The following is a 22,279-nucleotide window of genomic DNA, read 5'->3' as shown; positions in this document are numbered from 1 at the left end:
ATTACAGTTTCTAAGAACAGGTGTAACATTGTTTAGGCAAATTAATGGCAGTAAGGGAGATGTGTGAAGGATTTTAATACATTTGTTGTATTTTTCTTTTTGCAATACCAGTAATACTTTCAATAATTAAATCTCAATGTTAATTTAAGACTATAATATTGTAGTATTTTATCTCATTTGATGTGAGAATTAAATTAAAGCTGTATTGCAAGTTTTCCCCATGATCTCGTATGTGGTTTAGGAAATAAGATTTAAAAAAAAACTACCTTTTGTAGTAGAAGTAAATGTTTATTTTTTAATAAAGCTATATGTTTTGAAAGTAGGGGTTTCCCTTAGCGGTGACGTAACCGCTTATCTAGATTACGCATACGGGTATCATTGGTTCACACCGACGCACAAGGCCTGTAGTTTGAAAGCTGTCTGGGGCCCTGGCGAAGTGTACCGCTAGCCACATTGCGAACAAAGTTACAATATTTTTAAAATAAATTCAAGGAATAGTGGAGCCATTTTAGCCCGGAAACACGTCTGCTACTTGTTGGGACCATGCGGTGGTGAGAGGGAGCAACAGCCCGGCGAGATACGTGGAAGCAGGCGGTGTTTTTTTTTTTTTTTACTAGCATTGTTATATTGCATCTTGACTGAGTTGCATTGAACTCCACACGCAAGGAGAAAAGAAAGCTAGCTGGCTAAGGTGCTAGCTGGCTAGCTAGCTAGCGGCGGCTATCCAGCCAACTCGCGTGCTATTCACTTCCTTGTTGCACACTGGAGTGTGATGGAAGGCGAGCTGAAGTTTGTGGAGGGGACACGGAGTTGTTTTACTTCGACTTTAACCCGATCTGGTTAATGGATGTACATGCTCGCATGAGCTGCAACATTACAGAAGAACTGGATTTTAAATTTAGAGGGGCTTTGGGCCTTGTGCTTTGACCATGAAATGGAATGCGACTGTCTAGCTTGGACACAGTTAGCTATTGGAAGCTAGCTGGCTAAACCGACTAGCATTAGCTAGCGAAACTGAGATATTTCAGTACCAACTAAACGGCATATTGTGGATTTTATGTGGCGGAATCTACAGGCACCAAGTGTCATGAAATAACTACCATCGGGGGTAACTCACTTTTCTTGAATGTGATACAATCTAGCTTTGTAATGCTAATGTTAAGCGTTTGATTTAGCTAGGTTAGCTAGCTAGCTTGCTGTTTTAATTGTGAATTTGCTGTTAGCCTGTCGACGTTACACTGCTAAGCCCAATGTTTTGTTCTACGACACAAGGAACATAGTTGTAGTAGATAACATAATAGATAGATTATTCTCATACGTGGCTCTTTGGGGGTTTTTATTTTGTAGATAAATGCCTAATTCAGAGGTGCTTCGCGAGGCTCGCGGACGGAGCCCCTCTGCTCAGAGGAATGCTAACAGACAGGACAGACGTAGCAAACCGGGGAGCGGTGCTGCTCAGCGAGACAAACACCGGGAGAAGAGGCGGTCGTCGGATCCTCGGAGAAAGAAACGCAGACAGACCAAGGGGAAAGATCCGTGGACAACCGGCACAACGGGAGACCCCGACATTAAACGAAAGGGCACTTTTGATAAAGACGCCGAACTTCGGACATTGGTAGAGTACGATGACGTGAGCTCCCAGTCAGAGAGGTTCTCTGGCAGCCCCTCTCCTAAACTTGACCCCCACGCTGCTGACAGGCGCTTGGTGGACCGACTCAGCGATGGTGACTGTAATGGACCGGCTTCCCCAGACAGAAGTCACCCGAGAGACCGGGAGGCGGTGTGCGTCGGCAAAAACGAACAAACACGAGGACCATCCGAGAGGAGCAAGCCAGAGAAGGACTTGCCAAGCAGGAAAAAGGACCGCCAGAGCCGCGAGAGAGACTCCTCCAAAGTCAGGAGTGGAGGTAGCCTGGGTGGCTCTAAGAATCCCAGAGACACTACAAGGAGCAGTGACAGAAATGGTAAAAGGACATCTTCATCCCAGTCCTCGCAAACTGCAGATAAGCGGGATTCAAAAAGGCCGAAGAGTAAAACCAGATCTGATAAAGAGCCCCCATCTGCATACAGAGATGCTCCACAATCCTACAGGGATGAGCGGGAAGACCCCAGGGCGTACAAGAGAAGTCCTGGTGTGAAAGCAGAAAGTCCCTATGGGACGTCTTATTCATATAGCTACCAGTCCCCTGGTGGTTATAACCAGCCAATATCTAGAAGAAGTCCAACGTACGGGAGCAAAAGACTCTCTCCCAGCTCCGCATATTACAGCCGGGATGGAGATGGATACGGGGCGTACGGTGTGCCCAAGTCACCCAGTTCCTACTCCAGCAACAAAAGGAAGCGATCTCCGGCAAGCCCAGCAAACTGGCGCAGGTCCCCAAGTTATGGCCGACACAGTCCGTTTGAACAAGGAGAGTTCGGTTCAAGTCCTTATGGGAACCGCAGGAGATCCAGGAGTCCATACAGAAAGTCCCGGAGCCCAAGTCCAGATGTCAGGTCAGTTCTTACAAAGTTCTTACATTTTAGGCCTATGTAGAAATATGGTTAGTTTGACCTGCCTGACATTTATTCTTAGTGTTTTCTGTCAATATTTGACTTTCCAAAAACCTTTGACCGGACTGTCCTGCATGGGCCATTAGTGTTATATAACTTGCTTTGTATGTTCTGTCTTCATATTTAGATATCCACTAGATTTTCTATCTCATGCAAGATCTAAAAATTAACGTGTCCGTGTCATTTTCCTTCCAGGCGATCTGCTCGATCACGTAGCAGAAGTCCATATTCAAAGCATTCACGCTCTCGTAGTCGTCACCGCCACTCTCGCTCCCGCAGTCACCCCTCTAGCCTCTCGCCGAGTACGATCACCTTCAAAACCAGCCTTGCTGCTGAACTCAGCAAGCAGAAAAAGGTTAAAGCTGCAGAAGCGGCGGCCAAGGCCAAGAACTGCAGCAACACGTCTACTCCGACCAAGGGCTCCTCATCTACTCATCAACCCAGCCCGAAGCCCAATCACACATCCAGAAAGGGCCGCCCTCCCTCCCCACCGCAGCCCGAGAAAGGTCCCAGAACTCCCACATCGAGCCTGCCCCAGTCCCCCTCCGACAGGTCGGCCAAGAGGACCGCCGAGCACCCGACCAGCAGGGACAGAGATGGAAAGGGGAAAGATGACTCGGTGCATCGGGACAAAAGGAAAGCACCAGCGGCTGGACCGAGCAAAGAGAAGGAACGAGCCACTGGTCCACTCATCTCCGCTCTAACATCCTTACCATTGCCCCTCATGGTTCTTGAGCACATGAATAAAGGAGAAAGGTATGTGTCGTTGTGCCAGTTGACCTACAATTCTTATTCATAGTTGATTGTCAAGACTTACTCTGTTCTCTTTGTATCTTTTTTTCTGCTATCAGCTTGAAGGACAGCTTGCTCTCAGGGAAGAAAAAGTCAGAGAGAAAGGCCCGTCCGCTTCTTTCCGACTTGCCTCTCCCCCCTGAACTTCCCGGTGCGACGTCTTCCCCGCGCAGCCCACCCGACGACAAGAAGTCCCAAACTCTTCGCCGAAGACCGAAGTATGTTACGACGCATTTAGTACCATGTCATCTTTTCTTACGCTGCTGTTTGCCGTACGCTCACTTTACTCCCACTGAAATGTCTATTTTCTTGTGTTTTCCAGAATCTGTGGGCCAAGATACGGCGAGATTAAGGAAACTGAGATAGATTGGGGCAAACGCTGTGTGGATAAGTTTGAGATTATTGGAATCACAGGGGAAGGCACCTACGGTCAGGTGTACAAAGCTAAAGACAAAGACACCGGTGAGTGTTCATTCTGTTTCTCCACATCAACATTGTCAACATAGATCCATTCTCAGTGTTGTATTGAGGTTTCTGATGATGTTGATCTCCTATTTCTTCCGTTTCACAGCTGAAATGGTGGCTTTGAAGAAAGTTCGGCTGGACAACGAAAAGGAGGGCTTCCCAATCACAGCCATCAGAGAGATTAAGATTTTGCGACAACTCAACCACAAGAGCATCATAAACATGAAGGAGATCGTCACGGACAAGGAGGACGCTCTAGATTTCAAGAATGATAAAGGTACATTATGGTTGTTTTTTAACGGCTCTATGCCTGCCTCACGATGTGGATTTGTTTTTGATGATTAAATCTTTATTCTCTCGTCTCAGGCGCTTTCTATCTCGTCTTCGAATACATGGACCACGACCTGATGGGTTTGCTGGAGTCCGGCCTGGTGCATTTCAACGAGAGCCACATCAAGTCGTTCATGCGACAGTTGCTGGAGGGCCTCGATTACTGCCACAAGAAGAACTTCCTGCACCGAGACATCAAGTGCTCCAATATTCTGCTCAATAACAAGTGAGTCCTCAGTATTTCTATAATCAGGATGAACAGTTTTCATGTGTTATTGCACAGTCACACATTCGTTTCTGGACTACATTAATTCGTTTTTTCCCCTTCCTATTCAGAGGTCAAATAAAGCTGGCAGACTTTGGTCTCGCTCGGCTCTATAACTCTGAAGAGAGGTGAGTCTCCGATGTTCTGAGATGTACGCCACACCTGTCGCACCTTCCCTCTTGTGTGTGTGATAATACTAACAATGCTTGTCTTTTGTTCTCCTTGTCAGTCGTCCGTACACCAATAAAGTGATCACACTATGGTACCGTCCCCCAGAGCTGCTCCTGGGAGAGGAGAGGTACACGCCGGCTATTGATGTGTGGAGCTGCGGGTAAGAACTTAACTGTTAACTTGTTGTTGTCACATTATCGGACCCGTTGGTATAGTTTTTTTTAATTTATTAATAATAATGTATCTTGTTTTTGTCTCTCACAGATGCATTCTTGGAGAACTGTTCACAAAGAAACCAATATTTCAAGCAAACCAGGAGCTTGCCCAGTTGGAGCTTATCAGGTAAGTTTAGTCTAAATCATGTTAATGTTTGAATTCAGATCCAGTTGTGAGCTCTTGACTGGTTCCCACTAAGCGCTGCACCCACTGAGTGAGCTTCAGCTATCTGAAACAGGAAGAGAAAGCGGTATTCAAATTAGTTTTCTTCCCACTGATCGCCTCGATCGACCATAAAGCTACGCAACCACAAGATGTGTTTTTGTTAGCGGGCGCCACTTGTTTTCTTATGACTGGCCGTGTTAGAGGAACGGTGAAGGTTGTGATTAATGGAGCGGAGGCCGCCCGCCTCTGCTGGGGAAAGTTTCTGCTGTGAGCTATGCACGCTGTAAGATGTTTAATTGTTCTTTCATGAGGGATGGGAGAAAATACACTCTTGCATATGTGAATGAAAGCAACAAGTCAGGCCAGTTTTCTGGGTGTTGTCATTTTGAGATATGTATAGAGCATGTTGGGTCCACATATTGCTGCGTTCTGGTAAAACAAGTTCATTTCTGTCTTTCAGCCGGATATGTGGAAGCCCTTGTCCTGCTGTCTGGCCGGATGTAATAAAACTCCCCTTCTTCAACACCATGAAACCAAAGAAACAGTACAGGAGACGGTTACGGGAGGAGTTTGCTTTGTAAGTCCATGTATATGACGTCTAATTGAAGCTGTGGCCCTCTAGCAGTGCCATTGTACTGAACTGCATCTGTTGTCGTGCAGCATCCCCCCGTCTGCCCTGGACCTGTTTGACCACATGTTAAACTTGGACCCCAGCAAACGCTGTACAGCCGAACAAGCGCTGGGCAGCGAGTTCCTCAAGGACGTGGACCCAGACAAGATGCCCCCGCCAGAGTACGTCTTACTTACTTCACGTCGCATGCAACGTGCTCATCACCAGGATTACAGTGTTAACGGTTTTCCTCTCCCTCCAGTCTTCCGCTGTGGCAGGACTGTCACGAGCTGTGGAGTAAGAAACGTCGGCGGCAGAAGCAGATGCCGGAGGAAGCGGCGGCCCCGAAGGCGCCCCGCAAAGAGCTGGGCCTCGACGACAGCCGCAGTAACACTCCTCAGGGCTTCCCTGCTCCCGGAGGGGTTAAAGCTCCCAATGCGGCTGCTCCTACACTGATGGGTGAGTTTAACTGCTGTTTGCACTTACTCGTATGAAAGGTGCTAATGACACATCATTTGAGGATGATGCAATGCATCCAAAACAAGTACAGCTGGAGTTTACTCAGTACGCATTGATCACGTTTAAAGGTCAATAAAGCGTGGCTGTTTATCTTTCTTTCCCAAGCTTACTTAGGTAGTGGCCCCTTCAATACTGTTGAACTGTGTAGTATTCACACCTATGACTCGTCTAACTTGTTTTCAGTTTTACATTCAGAATGATTTGTCATTTGAATTCGCATTAAAACCCATTGAGATTACAGCTTTTTAATGAATCTTAACAGTCGAAAGCTCCAGAAAAGGCTTGCAAATACACAGATCGTATCATCCCAGATGTGTGTTCCCACGGTTAAGAATCTTCTGTCTTCTCACAGACCCAAAGGGTCCGAGCTCCCAGTTGACGCAGGAGCAGCTAGCGGTCCTCCTGAACTTCCTCGGCCAGTCCAAGAGTTCGGCCAATACGGCCCAGTTCGTCCAGTCCATGAGCACAAAGGTGAATCAGGAAACATTACAGCAGCTCTCCAAAGCCCTCACGCCCTCTGACCCAGCCGAGCCGCCTCCTCAACCCGTGCCGGCGAAGCCTCCCCAGCCCGCCGCCCAGTCAGGCGTGCCCCGTACGCCCCCGATGCCCAAGCCTCCTTCACCCCCCATGTCTGCGCCGTCGGGTATTCCAGAAGGAGAGGCCGCAGCTGCCACGCAGACGGCCATGACGATGCTGCTGGCCCAGCTCCTCCAGGCTCAGCAGGCCCCGAGGCAGGAACCGAGTGGTGGAGACGGAGCGGAGAGTACCAACCCAGGAGCAGCAGCAGGAGGGCAGCCTCCACCTCCAGAAGTTAAACAGCCTCCAGAGCCCAGCCCGGTCTCTCCAGGTAACCCAGAGAAATTCATATTACAGCAGCACACAAGTCTTAAAAGTTAGAAAATAAAACTAGAAACATTCCAGCGCATAGTATAATGTTTTAATTTCTGTCTTTCAGTGTCTGACGTCGGCAGCGTGTCCATCCTGCCCCCCAACCAGAGACCACCTGAGCCTCCAGAGCCACCTCCACACGCTGACCTGGACTACCGGCAGCCGCCACCTGAACCCAAGACTGGCCACGCTCCACCGATTGCGTCCGCAGGTGGAGGTGACGGAGGGAGACCCCCTGAGCCAGACTACCCACCTCTCCCCACTGCGGAGGGGCCCGGGTACGGCGGAGACTACAGCCATCCGCCTCCGCCCCCCTTCACCCCTGCAGGGTTTGGGGACGGTTACATGGGTCACATGTTGGGCGGGGGCCTGCCGCCTCACGCTCTGAGGGAAGTGTTCAGCAGACACGGACCGGCTGCCGGCTCCTCGTCTGCTGCAGGCGTTCTGGCCCCGGCCCACCCAGACCCCTTCCCCCCAGGCGCTGGAGCCACCGGACCCAGCAGCATGGTGTTCACTGGGGACCAGGACCACCGGTTTAAGTACAATCACAGCCCGTTACCCGTGGAGGGACAGCCTAACCCCAGTGCTATCCACCTGTACAACCACGCCTTGGCTCGAAAGGACGGTGGACCTCCTCCCCCACCAGGACAAGCCTGGGGCTCCCCTTCCCAAGTGGGGGCTCCGCCACTACCCCTCGGCTTCGTCCCACATGTGAACTCAACAATCAGGGGACGAGGCCTGCCTTTCTGAAAGACTTGAACTAGTAAATGGCAGTTTGTGACAATAGACAAATAGAGGACTCAGTGTTGAGCCCGAAGCCTCTCAGGCCAGACCAGAGGGATCTGGAGATGCACACTCGGTTTGTAAAAACTTAAATCTGTGTCAGGCATTGTATTCCCCCTCCTCAGTCTGGAATGTGGAGTACGGTGCAGAAGGACAGCCGAATAACACCGGAGGAGCTTTTCTCGCTCATACCATTTTCCTATGTTTTTGTAATCTATTCTGCTGTCTTTTAAATTAAACTTTTACCTTTTTTGTGTGTACATTTATCAGGCCGGGTACATTTTAAATCTCCTACCTGAGCCTTTCTGTAACTGCTCCAGGGCAGACTAGTATTAATGTTTTGCACTACTGACTGAAGTAGGCGGAAACTATTTTAGCTATGAAATGAAATTGATGGTGTGCTTTATCTGCACAATTAGGAATCGGAGCAGTAATGTAGTGTCTTTTTATTACAGCCTTTATTATGTTGAAGCAATGATGGCTCAGCTGATTGGTTGACGGCGTACCTATCAGCACAGGGAGCTATTTGAGGAAGAAGGACGGTTAGTTCCAGACGGACTGGTAGCACGTGGACGAGTGCAGAGAATCTGACTTCGTGGAGAAAGGCTGTTCTCATTTGAAATGCCTTTTTGCCAATCAGTGTAAAATCATGGAAAAAAACACAACTCACGTTAATAAAAACAATGTCTTTTTCTTTTTGTACTGAAATGATTTTGTCCCCCTCCCTCCTCCTCTGGCAAAATGTTTATTAAAGAAATGCCATCAATGAATGATTGTATTTAATTACTATAAAGATTATTGATCTCAGTTATAAATATAATAAATGACCAGTCGTAGATAAGCTGGCTTCACAGATCGCACCACTGGATGGCAGTGTCATGTCAAATATCAGCGCTCTGTTACCTGCAGTGTGCACTCATTGCAACAGATTAATATGGCGTGTGTGTGTGTGTGGGGTGCAGATTGTCATTCAGTGCTGCAGCTGTGAGGCCAACGTACTCGGTCGTAAGTCTCTCTCGAAGCCAATAGACCTTAGCTGGCAGCCACTTTTTCACTGTAGCTTAGTCTTGACACGTTTATATACACCATTCATAGAGTGACAAGCTCCTTGAGTAAATCAATACAATGCAAATAGTCCTCCTGGCTGTATTTGTAACATGAAAGCTTTCAGCTTTTTATAAAGAAACTGCCAGGTTAGCACTGCTGAGGAGATAGCAGCACACATGACGTTTCAGACAACTTCTACGCAACCTGGAGTACAGATACAGAGCAGCTCATCCGTCAGGATGAAAGAAAGTGTTCCGATAGCTGACGGCTCACAGCGGACTCAATCTTCAAGCACTTTAACTCGATTCTTTGAACTTAATGGAAAACAGTTTCTCAGCGATCACAAACCAGACCTCCTGAACGCCTCTTAATGCCACCTTTGATAGGAATTCTTCTGGAGGTCGGTCGACCTTTTTTTTTTTTTGTTGTTGCCATTTTCACCTTCATCAAATAAGGTGTTGCTTTCAAATATATTCTGCTTCAAAAAATAAAGAACCATTCATTGCACAACGCATTCAAATGAGATTTTTTCCAATCGTGTCTCGCTAAAGAGAATATTAAGAGGTTGATGAAGCATCAAATTAAGGATTCGTTTATGAAATAGGTATCTTCAAAGGGATATCAAACCAGTTGGAATTCATAATGTACATCAGTCTACTCACCTTGATACAAATATAGTCGGCTATTACAGATTATTATCAAAGGAAAGAGAAAGAATCTCACAGATGGAAATGTCTATCTTCCCTATCAGGGTCAATTGAATGACTATTTAAAAGCCCCACAACATCAATACAAATCAATTACATTACACTCAGGCGGATCTAAGTGCAAGGACTTATACTAAACCATATTCAAATATTAGGAATTCACATTTAAATGAACAGTAAAGGCTGCCTTACTGCTCTTAAATGCTATAACAAACTACTTAAAGCGGTATATTTCATAAAAATGTGATTCACTAGCCACACTGGAGCCACAAATGGCAGCAGCATCGTCCAGCTGAATGATATGCTACATGCAGCTGGACAGAGAGACACACACACACGTCTGTCCTTTGTTGTTTTTCACCCATCATATCCACATCTGAATTTGCCACACGTCACATTTGCCGGTGATGAAAAAGTGATTATCTCAAGAGGGGTTCCGTTCTGCAAAGCTAATTCGGGAACGTGGATGGGAGCTGGTGTGTGATTAATACGGCGTGGATGATGGATTGCTGAAAATCTACGTCAGCTTCAGTAGAGACTGGCAGCATGGCATCTTTTTGTGTGAGTGACTGAAGAAACAGCGAGTACAATTGATGACAGGGAAGGTACCTCAGACCGTGGAGGTTTTTTTCCTGCTTCTTTGAGGATTAAGAAAATGTCAGACAGGATTAAAATAACAAATGCAGATGGGATCAATACCTTTTTGAGGTGCATGGTAAATGTGGGCGCACACCACAGCAGCCGTGCTGGCAGGAGAATTGGCAATAACAGAGAAAACAAAAAGCTAAACAAAAACGTCACACACACACCTGAATCACTCAGCTCGTGACGGTCTTAAATTGTCTTGATTCAATCACTAACCGTGTGCCGAACCTTAAACCTCTTAACAAAACGTGAGGATCAGCAAAAATGCCACACACGCTTAACTTTAACACACATGCACACACACACACACACACACACACACACACACACACACACGCTCACAACTGTACTGCCCAGTTGAGGCACCGTGTGGTGCTAAAGGACTGGAAAGCAGTTTAGAAGAACCAAAAATCAGAAGCACCTCGATCCATCAACTTGATTTCATAAAACTTGCAAAAGCGAAAGTTATGACCAAGATACGCTTTTCATCCTTGAACCAAAGCCCAATAAATGTGGCCACGTGCCAGTTGATAGTGATGTTTGACAAGTAGAGCGGCCTTCGGGGGAGGAGGGAGCCAGGCAGAGGGCTGCTGGCTGTTGTTGAAAATGGACTGCAGCCAAATTCATCATGATCCACAAGCTTATCATATCTGGCTAATCAGAGACCTACCTGGACTCCGGCTTGTTAACGCATTACTTTTCCAAGGTGGCTTGAGGACAGGAAGAGGCGCTACCTGGGCTAACTGTTGACAGTGGGATGGGAGAGGGACATAATTAGGAGTTAAGGATGATTTATTGGGCAAGTAATGTGCTGACTTTGAATTAACCTTTGAGATTTTTGCAGTAACTGAACCATAATGTGACCCACAGTGCATCACTGTGCCTTGGGCCTTCCTGCTCCTTGAAGAGGTGAGTCAGCTCAACTAATGGCTGTTTAATAGCCGGTGGTCAAACCTTGTTGTGTGTGTGTGTGTGTGTGGGTAAAGTGAGTGAAACAGAAAGAGAAAATGCACACAGCTGACATTTTTAGATAATGTTTTGTTTACATTTTTTTTTTTTTTTTTTTAGCTTTTTCTTTCTGAGCGATTTCCTCCTGGGGCTGTGTTCAGAAGGTAGTTTTTAATTAAAATTGTGAAATCTAAAAGTGGTGGCAGCGAGACAACGGTGGTGCCGTCTTCCACACGCATGCACAGCAAAAACTCTCATGGTGTCAGTAATTACGCCCGCCGCATATTATTTAAGATCAGGTAGAATAGCAACCATTAGCGTGGCCACATTAACGGGTGTTAATCTCCCTTAATGAGCGTTTTTTTTTTAAAGATGCATTAACTGTGCAATTTCGGAGATAGTGATTTACTAGTATTCTCCGAATGAGGAGAGTAAAGCCTTCAGAGGCGATCAATCATGATGGAGTGTGAAAGGGCAGCTTTTACATCCTGCTGCTGTGTGTCGGGGTCTGTGTGCGCTCGGCAGCGAGGTGATGCCGCCCAAAGGTCACGCTGCGCCGACCTTTACTGCGCTATTGTCAGTTTGTCACACACACGGCAGCAGAGACGGCCAATCACGTTACAGAAATGTCACATATTTGATCTCAACGTCTGTCAACATGGCTTTCGATAGGCCAGGTGTGCTGGGAAACTGACGATTTCCTATAATTGCTCCCGAATTAAAAACACAGAAATGTTTTTACTTAACATATACGCACGTCATGTTCGTGTCTGCGCTTCCTCTCTTCCGCTGTGAGACGCGGCCTCACCTTCTCCCGCCGACATCCCGATTAACTCCAACCATGTAGACAAAGGGCACTCCAATCATTTACTGCAGATATGACCCATGAATGTCATGCTCAGCTTCACTTCACACTCTACCTTTGACATGTAAGGTCAGGCTCCAATAAGTCATTACGAAAGGGAATCCAGGCCACGCCAATCAGCACCGACCGTCTTCGCCCCGCAGACTTGCTTTTAGAAGCGAGGACGTGCACAAGGCCGGGGATAAAGTTGCTCAGGGGCTCCAGCTTTCTTTCTCAAAGGTTTGAAAATAACTTCAACTTGGTGTCATTTCCCCTCAGTCTCTCCGACTGAACCAGCAAATGAATGGAGCAAAAGTTCTAACAATGGGGGAATAGACTAAATCGTATAGCTTTCAAGATCTTCTTACTCTACCTCTGTATGACATGCAACCTTCAAATAGTAACATCTAACAGTTTGGTGACAGGAGTGATAGTTTCAGAATGATGAAGACAATTTGATCCAAAGCAGGATGTCGACTCTGCAGGAGGATTTATTTCATTGTTTATGTCTTTCCCAAATGATGGACGGATGTTTAGGCAAGCTTTTATCACATGGCTTGAAAATGAATGGACATAGCTGCCGTAAACGACTGAGCCCTGAATGTTTACAACGTCTCGCTCCGCCTCTGGCTGAGCGGCGTTCCCGCCGGAGCTGGAAGACCCGGTTCCCAGTCAGCTAACAGCAACGGGGAGAGAGTTGTGTATGAGAGGAAAAAGTGTGTCAGCGTTGCTCCACCGCTGTGAGGGATGTGAATTGAAACACATCCGACACACACACACACACACACACACACGTTCAAATCAGCGGCATCACCCAGATGTGCCGACCACCGGGACGAGGATGAAAACAACCTGGAGGCCAACTCCTTATCTCAGCTGGTTTAAGCAGCCTTTAGATGCAAGAGCAGAATGTAATGAAGTAACTGGCATTCACATCGGCATAGAGCCAAGGTGGGACACTTCAGTTTCATAGCCCGTTGTGACCCGTTGCCTGTTGGGAAAGTGGTTGTTTAGTACAGTGTAATACTGAAGTGTTCCTTGTTTTTATAGTGAAAATAGTTTCCTGAAGTTGCCAGTGGACTAAATATGTTTGCCCTTTGTCAGTTTAGAGCAACGACCCCCCCCTCCCCCGCCCCCAAAATGTGGCCGTGTGCACGGCGCAGTTTAGAAGGGCACATCGGAGCTCAAGTTGTTAGAGAGCATTCATTCAAAAGGATCGCTGAGGCGGAAACACTTCTGCCGCTTGGACCCTGGTGTATGTTTGCACTGAGACGAAGAGAGTCTTGTTGAACTACGAGATTACGTGCAGCCTTCCTCTTACCCCGATGGTTCTATCTTCAGTCATTCCCACACATGTTCATATGAAAGATCAACACATGGGAGAACAAATTTAAATTGTTTGAATTCAACACACGCAGGCGAATCCTTAACTACTGTGTAAATATATTTAAAGCGAGATTGTGCAACCTTTGTTAAACAGCGGCAACTGTGGATAGGATTGAATTCTCCTACATTTCCCAAGATTCTCGAGTCTGTTCCTTTAAAAAGACACCATGAGGTTATCTGAATGAACTAAAAACACAGTGTGACAGCAGCACAACTTAAGAGTGCTTATAAAGTCAGAAAACTGATATGGACAATAAGCTAACCTTTGCTAACACTAGCCACCATATGCTATCGGTCGTACCAGACCAAGTAAGGCTACAGCTGCTAAAGCTCCGAGGGGAAACGGATTGAGCAAAAGGTGCCGTTTACTGCTCATGAATGTATGTCTTTATTAAGAGGAATATTGTGCCGTTTGTTTACTCTTTACGACTGCATATTCCTGCTTTGATTACAGCGGGTCAGATTCTGAATAAAGTGGCAGCTCTGCTGTTCGTTATCAGCTCAAGGAAAGAGCTGGACTCGTATCTTGTCATTTGATTTGTCACGATTTTTTCGAGACCGTCTTTCCTGACGAGTTTAATAATAGTGTGTGTGTTTGATGCGTTTTGTACCTTTTCTGCATAGTTTTTATTTCCCTCTACTTGTACACTTCGCTCATGCTGCAGCAGTGATTGGTCTATGATGCCACGGATCAATATTGTGCAGTACTTGGAACATTATCGGTGTATCCTTTAATCACATGTTCTTTGAAAAGGATTGTGGTAAATAATGTCTGCAGAGCGGACAGTGTGATGCTCGCTTTAGGTCGCGTTATAAAATCTCACATCCCCAAGGTGAAACAAAGCTAGATGATCTGTGACAAAGGGTACAACTGTTTCTTTATAAAGCAACTTCCCGCACATTACGGCCTGTCCAAACCGTGGCAAAAACAATCTCCAGAGCCATTAACGTAAATTGCGAAAGCAAACACAACTGCTTCTCCATAAATGTGGAGAGAAACATGAAATCAAGCGTGAAATGTGCGAGTTGCAATCCGGAGAATTATTGAGGCTCAAATTGAAATGGCGTGGGGAGTGTGGGGGGGGGGGGGGGGGGGAGGGATGGATACAAAACAGGCAACCACTTTGACGTGCGTAAAAGGTCGATAAGTCAATAAGACATCTTGTTTATGATTCACTGCTCGCTCTGTGGATTAAGCCTTGTCCAAATACGCTGCACTCAGCCATTCTGTTTGCAGTACTGTGAAACCTCTGGAAGGCGCGCAGCAGATACTCAAACAGTAAGTGTACAGTACATCTTGTTTCTCCGCCGGTTTCTGCGGAAACACACCGTTCCCATGTTTTAAGTGATATTTCAAAGTGAATATGCTGCAGATGAACCGCTGACATCTTCCCAAGCAAACAAGCTGTCAGAGGGAAACATAAAACCTCACACCCAGGAGGCACATTCACCTGCAGGGAAAACTCCCCCTCACAGACTCTTGAACCCGTCACGATGAAGAAGTAAAACGGTTTGCAGCTGGTTGTTTAAAAGCGTTAGGAAATACACCAACAGTGGTGATGATTGACAATGTCTGGGGAATATCCCGTCATGCTGCAGGGAGGAATTTAAATGCATACTGGCTGATGTTTTTTTTGCATAAAGTCAACAGGTAATACACAACAAACATAATTATGTAACTTCACAGCTAAATGTTAGCCTCTAAGTATGTATTTCTTTTCTGCCATAGAGTTTGTGTATTTTTTAACGAAGTTGTATATGTATGTATATATCAATAGTTATCTTACATATATGTTTTTTTGGAGTATATTTATTATTTTAAAGGTGTTTTATTTAAAAAATGTTTCAAGAAATACCAACAAGTTGGTCCAGAGTGTTCATGGATTATCATTTACACAACAACAAGAGAAACATCATTTTTTTAAAGAATGGTTTAAAGTCATTGCAGCAAAGGCTGACATATTTGGACTTCAAAAGTCATTGATCCTATACTTCCCATCATGCAACCCTATTCTGTCTATTGTTAGACCAACAGCCCGGTAAACACCCACATCCAGAAGGTGATTTGTTCATTTTTAACAGGAGGGGGGGGGGGGGGGGGGGGACAGAGCCGGCTCGAGGGGCAGGACTCTGAGAGAAAGTTGCAATTACAAATCCATCTGCTGCTTCAGCACCACGAACAGCGCCATGGATTCATCAATACACAGCACGGTTAGGCTACTGATATTTCAGAGCCATGATCGGGGGCCACCTTGCACAAACCTCAGTCAGATTAAGGATCGATGTGTCAGGGAGACATTCAATTAAACAACCCCTCTGCCCCTGCAGTCTGTCTGCTGCCGGAGGATGGAGACGGGGGTGGCAAGTTAACAAGGGGCATGCATTTTGTCATCTTGCTAACAAGGGGGATGACATCGCCTACTGCCCACGTCTTTAAAACCTCACACCCCCACCCTTGGACTGATGATATTGTACTGTTTTATCACACTCTGCAGTATTCACCAGGACTTGTAAATTGAGTTTGACATGTAAAATCAGGGGCACAATCCCCAGATACCCCAATCGAAATGAGTCTCATCTCTTTTCCTGAGAGACGAGGATGAATCTGAAGACTTATCAAATTAAGGCTCACACCTACGCTTCTTATAGTAGATGCATTTAATTCGTCACGATATAATTGGTGTTGGGTCGACACCCTTCCCTTTCTTTGGATTTGTCATGTGATGCTAAAAAAGCAAAACAATCCACATTCACACACTAGCTGGTAAAGTCCTTAGACAGAAAACAATCTATTATATATATATATATATATATAATAGATTCTATTAGGGAAGCTCCAACCTCATGTTTGCCTGTAAGTCATGCAGCAGTAATGGTAGGTAAACGACTGCCCTTAGGGTGGCTTTTGAATATGAAAGCAGAATAATTAGAGAAAGAATATGAAAAGTCCCTATTACAGTGTTCTTGTTCTTTTTAAATCGTGTCCTTTAAGTCACAAGATGTTGTTGAAGTTGTGGTGCACGTTGGCAGACTGTTGACTCATGAACGCTCTCTTCTAAAATCACAAACATCCTCCTCAAGTAAACAAGTGTTTTTCCACTGCGTGGAAGGGTTTTGTTAGCATCTCCGTCCTGTGTTTTGTTGGCTCGTGATCAGCAACCCCGGACAAACTCACTGTCTGTAGCATTGCGTTTGGCATACACAGTGGTTCGGCGTCATTCTAACAGCCTTTGATTTGAAAGTATAAACAATAAAAATAGATCCTCTGTCTGCCTTGTCCACTTATTAAAGCTAAGCAGCCCAACATGATTATGTTAGACAGAACAACATCTTCCTTTATATCCCCACGGGGACCTTAGGCTCGTCACCATAGAGTGCTGCAGGGCTGATGCCAATCTAGCGTCGTACTGGTTCTAGACAAAAAGCCAATGGGATTTGTCACACGAGTGCGAGTTTAGATAGTGAGGCGGTCAAGGCCGATTTGCCAGCGTGATGACGTGTCGTAGTCTCATCCAGCCACTTGTTAGCAACTGCCTTTTTCAAAAATGTTCAAGAGGGGTATTTACTAACGCATTTTCTGCTGTAGAACAAAATCTGCTACGCTTGTGTTAACCACAGAGCTTATTCCAGACATCTAAACATTAAAAAAAAACATTGACTTTGAGAGGAGGGAACCAGAAGTGCTAAAACGCTGACTCATTTCTGTGTTTTAGGACTCATTCCTGCAGCACTATATTGGCACAGGTTAGCATTAACGAATAGCACATTAGCAATAAATGAGCAAGAGGGTTTTATAGAAAAGTTGGACGTGCTCGCTCATCTGCATGCCAAATTACCTCTTTCACAGGCATTATCAGTTGCGCTGCCTGTTATTTACAGCAGTTTGACGGAGTTTTCCCCCTGACTTTTTAAAGTCAGCTGGAGAATGTGTTTCAACCCACTCACGAACCCACGTTAAGTAGCTACTTAGCTACAACTGATAAAAAAAGTGCTCAGGCGCGAAATGAGTCTAGAAGTATCTACCTCTGGCCTGAAATCAAGGACCGGTTGTTTCAAAAATAACTGGGAGTTCTGAGTGGTAGGTCTACCACCGTTATCACTGTAGAAAATGCACATGTGTAGCAGAAGAACGGAAAGCTTGGCAGACGTAGCGAATGGTCAGCTCAGCTAGAGACCTGTCACTTTAAATCTTTGGGTAATTTAAACACAAGTTCATGTTTAATGGAGAAACTTGATGCCAAAAATCTGAATCAGATGTTAAAAGTAGTCAATAAAAGTTGTGTTGTTCTTGTGAAATACTACGATTAAGTCGTCGTGTGTTGATGGCGAGACTTTTGTGGTGTGTTTTGATTCACACAGGCAGAGATGAAGATTGATAGCACCAAAGTACATATTTCTTCAAAACAAGGAACATACAGAACATTTTGTTCTGTGTCCATTTAGCCGTTCTAGGTGAGAACCAGTCGCTGGCTAGCCTTGTAATGTAAACAGAACATCTACTTGTGCAGGAACGACTATAAATGCCGTCCGATGTTTGGATTTTAATGTGAGTCAGATTTAACATAAATGCTGGGGAGTCTCTCGACGCCTTAAATATTGGTGGGGCTACTATAACGAGCGCTAGGAAACTCGTAGTCCTGCTTATGAGTCATTTATGACCCTGTGTGGTTTTCTGCTGTAATAGCACTTTGTGTGGAGTGCTGAGACGAGGACAAACTGTATATTTAGCATCCGGCCAGCAGTCTCTGGCTGTGTGATTAATGAGCGAGCAGACAGACAACCAGGGTGCATTCTAATCACCCACAAGGACAAGGAGTGATAGAGAGAGACAGAGGGTGTGAACAAAAAAGCCTCCTTACTAATGGCCTCAACAGCCTGCAATCTACAAGACTGAATCAGCAGGAAAAGCCCACCCTAATGATCACTCAACATTCCCATTGGTCGAGTTTTCTTAAAATAAACACACAGGCAAGAATAAGCCATAATGTGGTGTGTGAACTTATTATGAGATGATGTCTCGGCCTGTTCAGTTACACGACAAATCCAACGTGATTATAAATCTTCTTAATTTCTTACTTTTCACAAAACATGTAAGTCAATGTTTTTTATTTAACCATTGACATACAGTGAAGTCACCTCTTCAGTTCACCCTGTTGAGTTTGGAAATATTACTTCGAACCCCCCAAAAACGGAAACGGATCTAAAAGGCAGACTTTTTTCCAGGACTTTCAATCGAATTAGCAAACGGTGTCGTCATTAACCACTAATGAACATCGTAAAATGAATTTGAAGGCCTAACAAAAAGCTAGAACATTTTTATTTTCCACTATAAACACAGATTCAGCATTCTTTACATTGTACATAATGTAACTTCTACATATATATATTTAAGCTTGCATTAACCATATAAAACAACAATGAGCTGAAGGCAACAGCAGGTTGACAGTTCACATAGTAATTGTTTCCATTGTTGGAAAGAAAAATCATTTAATGCAACTGTTCATATATTTTTAAGCCCACTCTTACAAATTGTCTTGTCATTCATATGCCAATTGGTGCGTTTTTTGGCATGCAATAACAACGCTTTTCTTGCTTTTTGCATGTCATTTGTACGCCATGTCGTCTGCACTGGCTTGAATGTGCCTCTCTCTGAACAAGTGATGTAGTTTAAATGAGAGAGACCACTTATGGTGGAAGTGAGCCGGTCAACCAAGAGAGCTGTAGTGATCGATAGATACCAAATATCTTGTTGTAGTGAAGTGGAGCTTCTAAAGAGGACCAAGACACGTCTGGGATTTTAATGGAACACTTTACTTCTGAACTGCAGTACAACAACTGTTCAGGTGAACAGAACTCGACATATACCTTTTTCCACACTATCATTCTCGTCATTAGCGTCAAGAAGCCACGTATCATGCAACTGGCTTCAAAGTAAAAGCACTTCCTGTTTCAATACAATCACAGTCAAAGTAAATCAGATCAATTAAACAATTTACAACACTTGTTGACAGACATTTCTTTTAGAATGAATAAAGTTATATCTTACTTCATCTATTTATCTCATATTTCATCAGTTTATCTTTAAATTGACTGGTATTTACATCCTACTTCTACAGCATTTTCAGTTTTTCCATGATAGTCCGAGTTACTTTTCAGGCTCATTTACTCTGAGTGACTTCAACATGGCAGAGTAAACAACAACAACAACCACTGCCATCAATCACATTTTGCAGAGCTGCAGCAGAGAGCCGATATCAGGCCATACATTTGAGCATTTTGGAAAAAAAAACCCTCAAATGAACGTGCACATTTGGGAGCACAGCCAGAGCCAAAGGCGTCTTACTTCCAGTTTCTGCTTCCCTGATTCCCCACATATTTTGGCTCTGGGATAAATATTCAACTGCCAGTCACAACCCAGTGAAGCCAGCCGACGAGTCAAAAGCAAGATGCTTTCATTAGCTGTGATCTGCAGGATACATGTAAAATGAAGCATGATGGTATGAAATTGGTGCCCTCTTACTTACTGTGAGGAAGTGCTGGGTGCTGTAAAACAGTGGAGAGCACTGGTGCTCAAATCTTTTTATAAACGTACCCAGTTTAAAACATTTTTTTCAGCCAAGTACCCCCCTCACCAATGCAAAGCATTCTGGTTAAACAAAGCCTTTATAATGAGGTACACTACTGATTTGCTAAACAAACTTTTTACTGAAAAACACTTATTTCTCTGCTACGTTTCAATGTCATCTTGATTTTCGTCAATCATCGAAACTATCTTCAGAACAAACGTCATCATGAATGTGAGGCAGTTAACAGGTTGCAGCAGGTAACGATTGCAATGAAGATAGGGTTATTAAACCCTTCAAGCATGCTGCAAATGCCCTGAAACAAGTACGGAAATAAACAGTAAGGACCCTGTGATGCTATCCTTGGTGAAATGACCATATATGGGAAAATGGGCCAAAGCTCAAATGTAAATGTGTTGTTAAAGAAAATGTCCCAAGTTGTGTTTCTTATTGGTTCAAACTGGTCTTGAGAAATGTTTACATTATGAAGTGCATTGGTCGCCATCTGTTTTTGTTGCAAAATGAAGACTAATTTAATGGCAAATGGATTGAGTGTATGTTTACTTTTCTTGTATCAGTTATATTAGAAAGAATAACTTTGTTTATCTCCTTGTTAAAAACCTTTAACTTGAAATAAAAACCTTTTCTAGCCAAGAAGAGACTTTATGTGTTTTCAGTTTCCGAATCTCTCTCATCACTCCCATTTCCTCCCAATGAAAATCCTGTGTGGGATGTATTGCCAAAAGTCACCATAGATTTAGGTGATGTATCCACTGTCACTTTGTGCATTAACGCGGTGACCTTTTCTTCCTATTTCAGAAGCAATGTGGCCCAAGCTGGTAAGAAAGATGGATACGTGGAGGATGAAATCTGTCACGAGGAGAGAAATTGAGCAGGAGGTCTCTCCACCGTGGCGGCAGCACATATAACCTGCTGCAAATAACTCCGAAATGTGAAACTACCACATGCCATCAGACAAAAGTGTAATATACTGAAGTTGAAAATGGACTGGAAGTGATCTGGAGGAGAAACAGAAAGAGGTGGGAAGCATTAAGAAATGAGTTGGGACAGGAAGAGAGAGTGAAAGGAACACGGCTCTCTCGCAGCGGAGGAGAGATCGACTTCTTTCTTCATTTGTGTTCTTTTGTCTGAGCCGTTACATAATAGATCAGCTCAAAATGTGGATTGATTACGCCGTCGCTGCCAGTGGTATCCCCCTTTTGAATGCGTTTAATATTTGATTCAGATTGTCATTCATGCTCTCGATCCTTTTTGCGACGCAATTTGGCTCCACTGTCACTGTCAATTCATCTTGCACGGTCCTCACTGTCATTAGCTGAATGCAATATTGAAGGCTTGTAAGAATACTCGGCAAAATTACTCAGTTTTATAACGTGGTTTTAATGTTTTTCGTACGTATATGGGTCATTTTTCTGCAGAACACGTACACTTACTGTTATTAATCAAAGGGAAATTGCTGATGCTTCTGTATTTTGAATACAGGACTTTTATTATTGTAAGAGTATTTTTACTTTCATAATGTTTAAAAGTCTGTGTTTCTCTCTCCAGACCAGAAATGTGGGCTTTTCTGTTGGGCATGCATCTCTTTATCTTGCACGGCAGCTTGGTTTAGGTGTGTGTGTGAGACGACGCGGAGAGACGACTGCATAGTTAGCGTAGATGCTGCAATAGCATCAGTTATCTAGTATTTATTCATTGAAAGATTTTTTTTGTCCTGACTGACTTTGGCAACGGTTTGATTGACAGATGGTTCATCCAATCACCTGACAAATAGTTTTTTTTAAAAGTGCCTGCTAATTTCCAAAACTGTTCCTAAAACACGCATGATATCGGTATATCCCGCATGTCTTACTTGGAAAATTCTACTTATGAAAATGACTCATAACAAATTCAGAATAGTCATTTTCTGAATAATAGTAGATATTAGTGTGCATTTAAATAAAGACAGTGAGGCTGAAATCAACATTAAAATGCCGGTGACCCGAATTGACTAAATCCTTGAATGTGTCTTGATATTTTACAGCCGAACACTTTTCTCTGTGCCGTATATCCACCGCAGAGTCATCCTGCTCCATACCTGAGGCTGTGCATTGTTATTCCCCCCCCATCGCAGCCCTCCAACTCCAGGTATTTACTGCCTTCAGCACCAGACACACAGTAGCTGAGTCAAGCACCATTGAGCCCACAAGAGAAGATTATTCATGTAGGGAGCACCGCTAGGCCTTTTCCAGGTCACTTTAATAGTAAAATCAATCATTTACATTCATGAAAATGTGTGTATGAAGTGGTACGGTCAAACTGGAAAGAGTGGACACGCCAAACTAATGCAAAATAGATGCGTCTAGTTTCATGAACTGAAAG

At 44.5% G+C, this 22,279-nt stretch overlaps 1 protein-coding gene across 1 annotated transcript; it reads left to right on the top strand.

The window, feature by feature from the left end:
- Window positions 1-409: 409 nt before the first annotated feature.
- cdk13 (cyclin dependent kinase 13) lies at window positions 410-8,515 on the top strand. The gene is made up of 15 exons (XM_079181295.1): window positions 410-1,108; window positions 1,348-2,496; window positions 2,749-3,309; window positions 3,405-3,563; window positions 3,668-3,807; window positions 3,917-4,087; window positions 4,177-4,366; window positions 4,477-4,533; window positions 4,635-4,736; window positions 4,841-4,918; window positions 5,418-5,534; window positions 5,618-5,749; window positions 5,830-6,026; window positions 6,439-6,933; window positions 7,042-8,515. The coding sequence occupies exons 2-15, from the start codon at window positions 1,352-1,354 to the stop codon at window positions 7,722-7,724; spliced, it is 4,227 nt and encodes a 1,408-aa protein (XP_079037421.1). The 5' UTR covers window positions 410-1,108; window positions 1,348-1,351; the 3' UTR covers window positions 7,725-8,515.
- Window positions 8,516-22,279: the final 13,764 nt, after the last annotated feature.

This window comes from Pholis gunnellus (genome assembly GCF_910591455.1).
Source record: "Pholis gunnellus genome assembly, chromosome: 20".
In the NCBI taxonomy this organism is placed as follows: Eukaryota; Metazoa; Chordata; class Actinopteri; order Perciformes; family Pholidae; genus Pholis; species Pholis gunnellus.
The sequence above is the reverse complement of the archived record's forward strand: the minus strand, read 5'-3'. Positions and strand labels throughout refer to the sequence as shown.

Excerpts from the sequence above, each read along its gene's own strand:
- cdk13 (XM_079181295.1), top strand. The coding sequence starts at position 1,352 with ATGCCTAATTCAGAGGTGCTTCGCGAGGCTCGCGGACGGAGCCCCTCT. Across the intron at positions 3,808-3,916 it reads AGCTAAAGACAAAGACACCG|CTGAAATGGTGGCTTTGAAG; the intron begins GTGAGTGTTCAT and ends TCCGTTTCACAG. Across the intron at positions 6,934-7,041 it reads GCCCAGCCCGGTCTCTCCAG|TGTCTGACGTCGGCAGCGTG; the intron begins GTAACCCAGAGA and ends TCTGTCTTTCAG.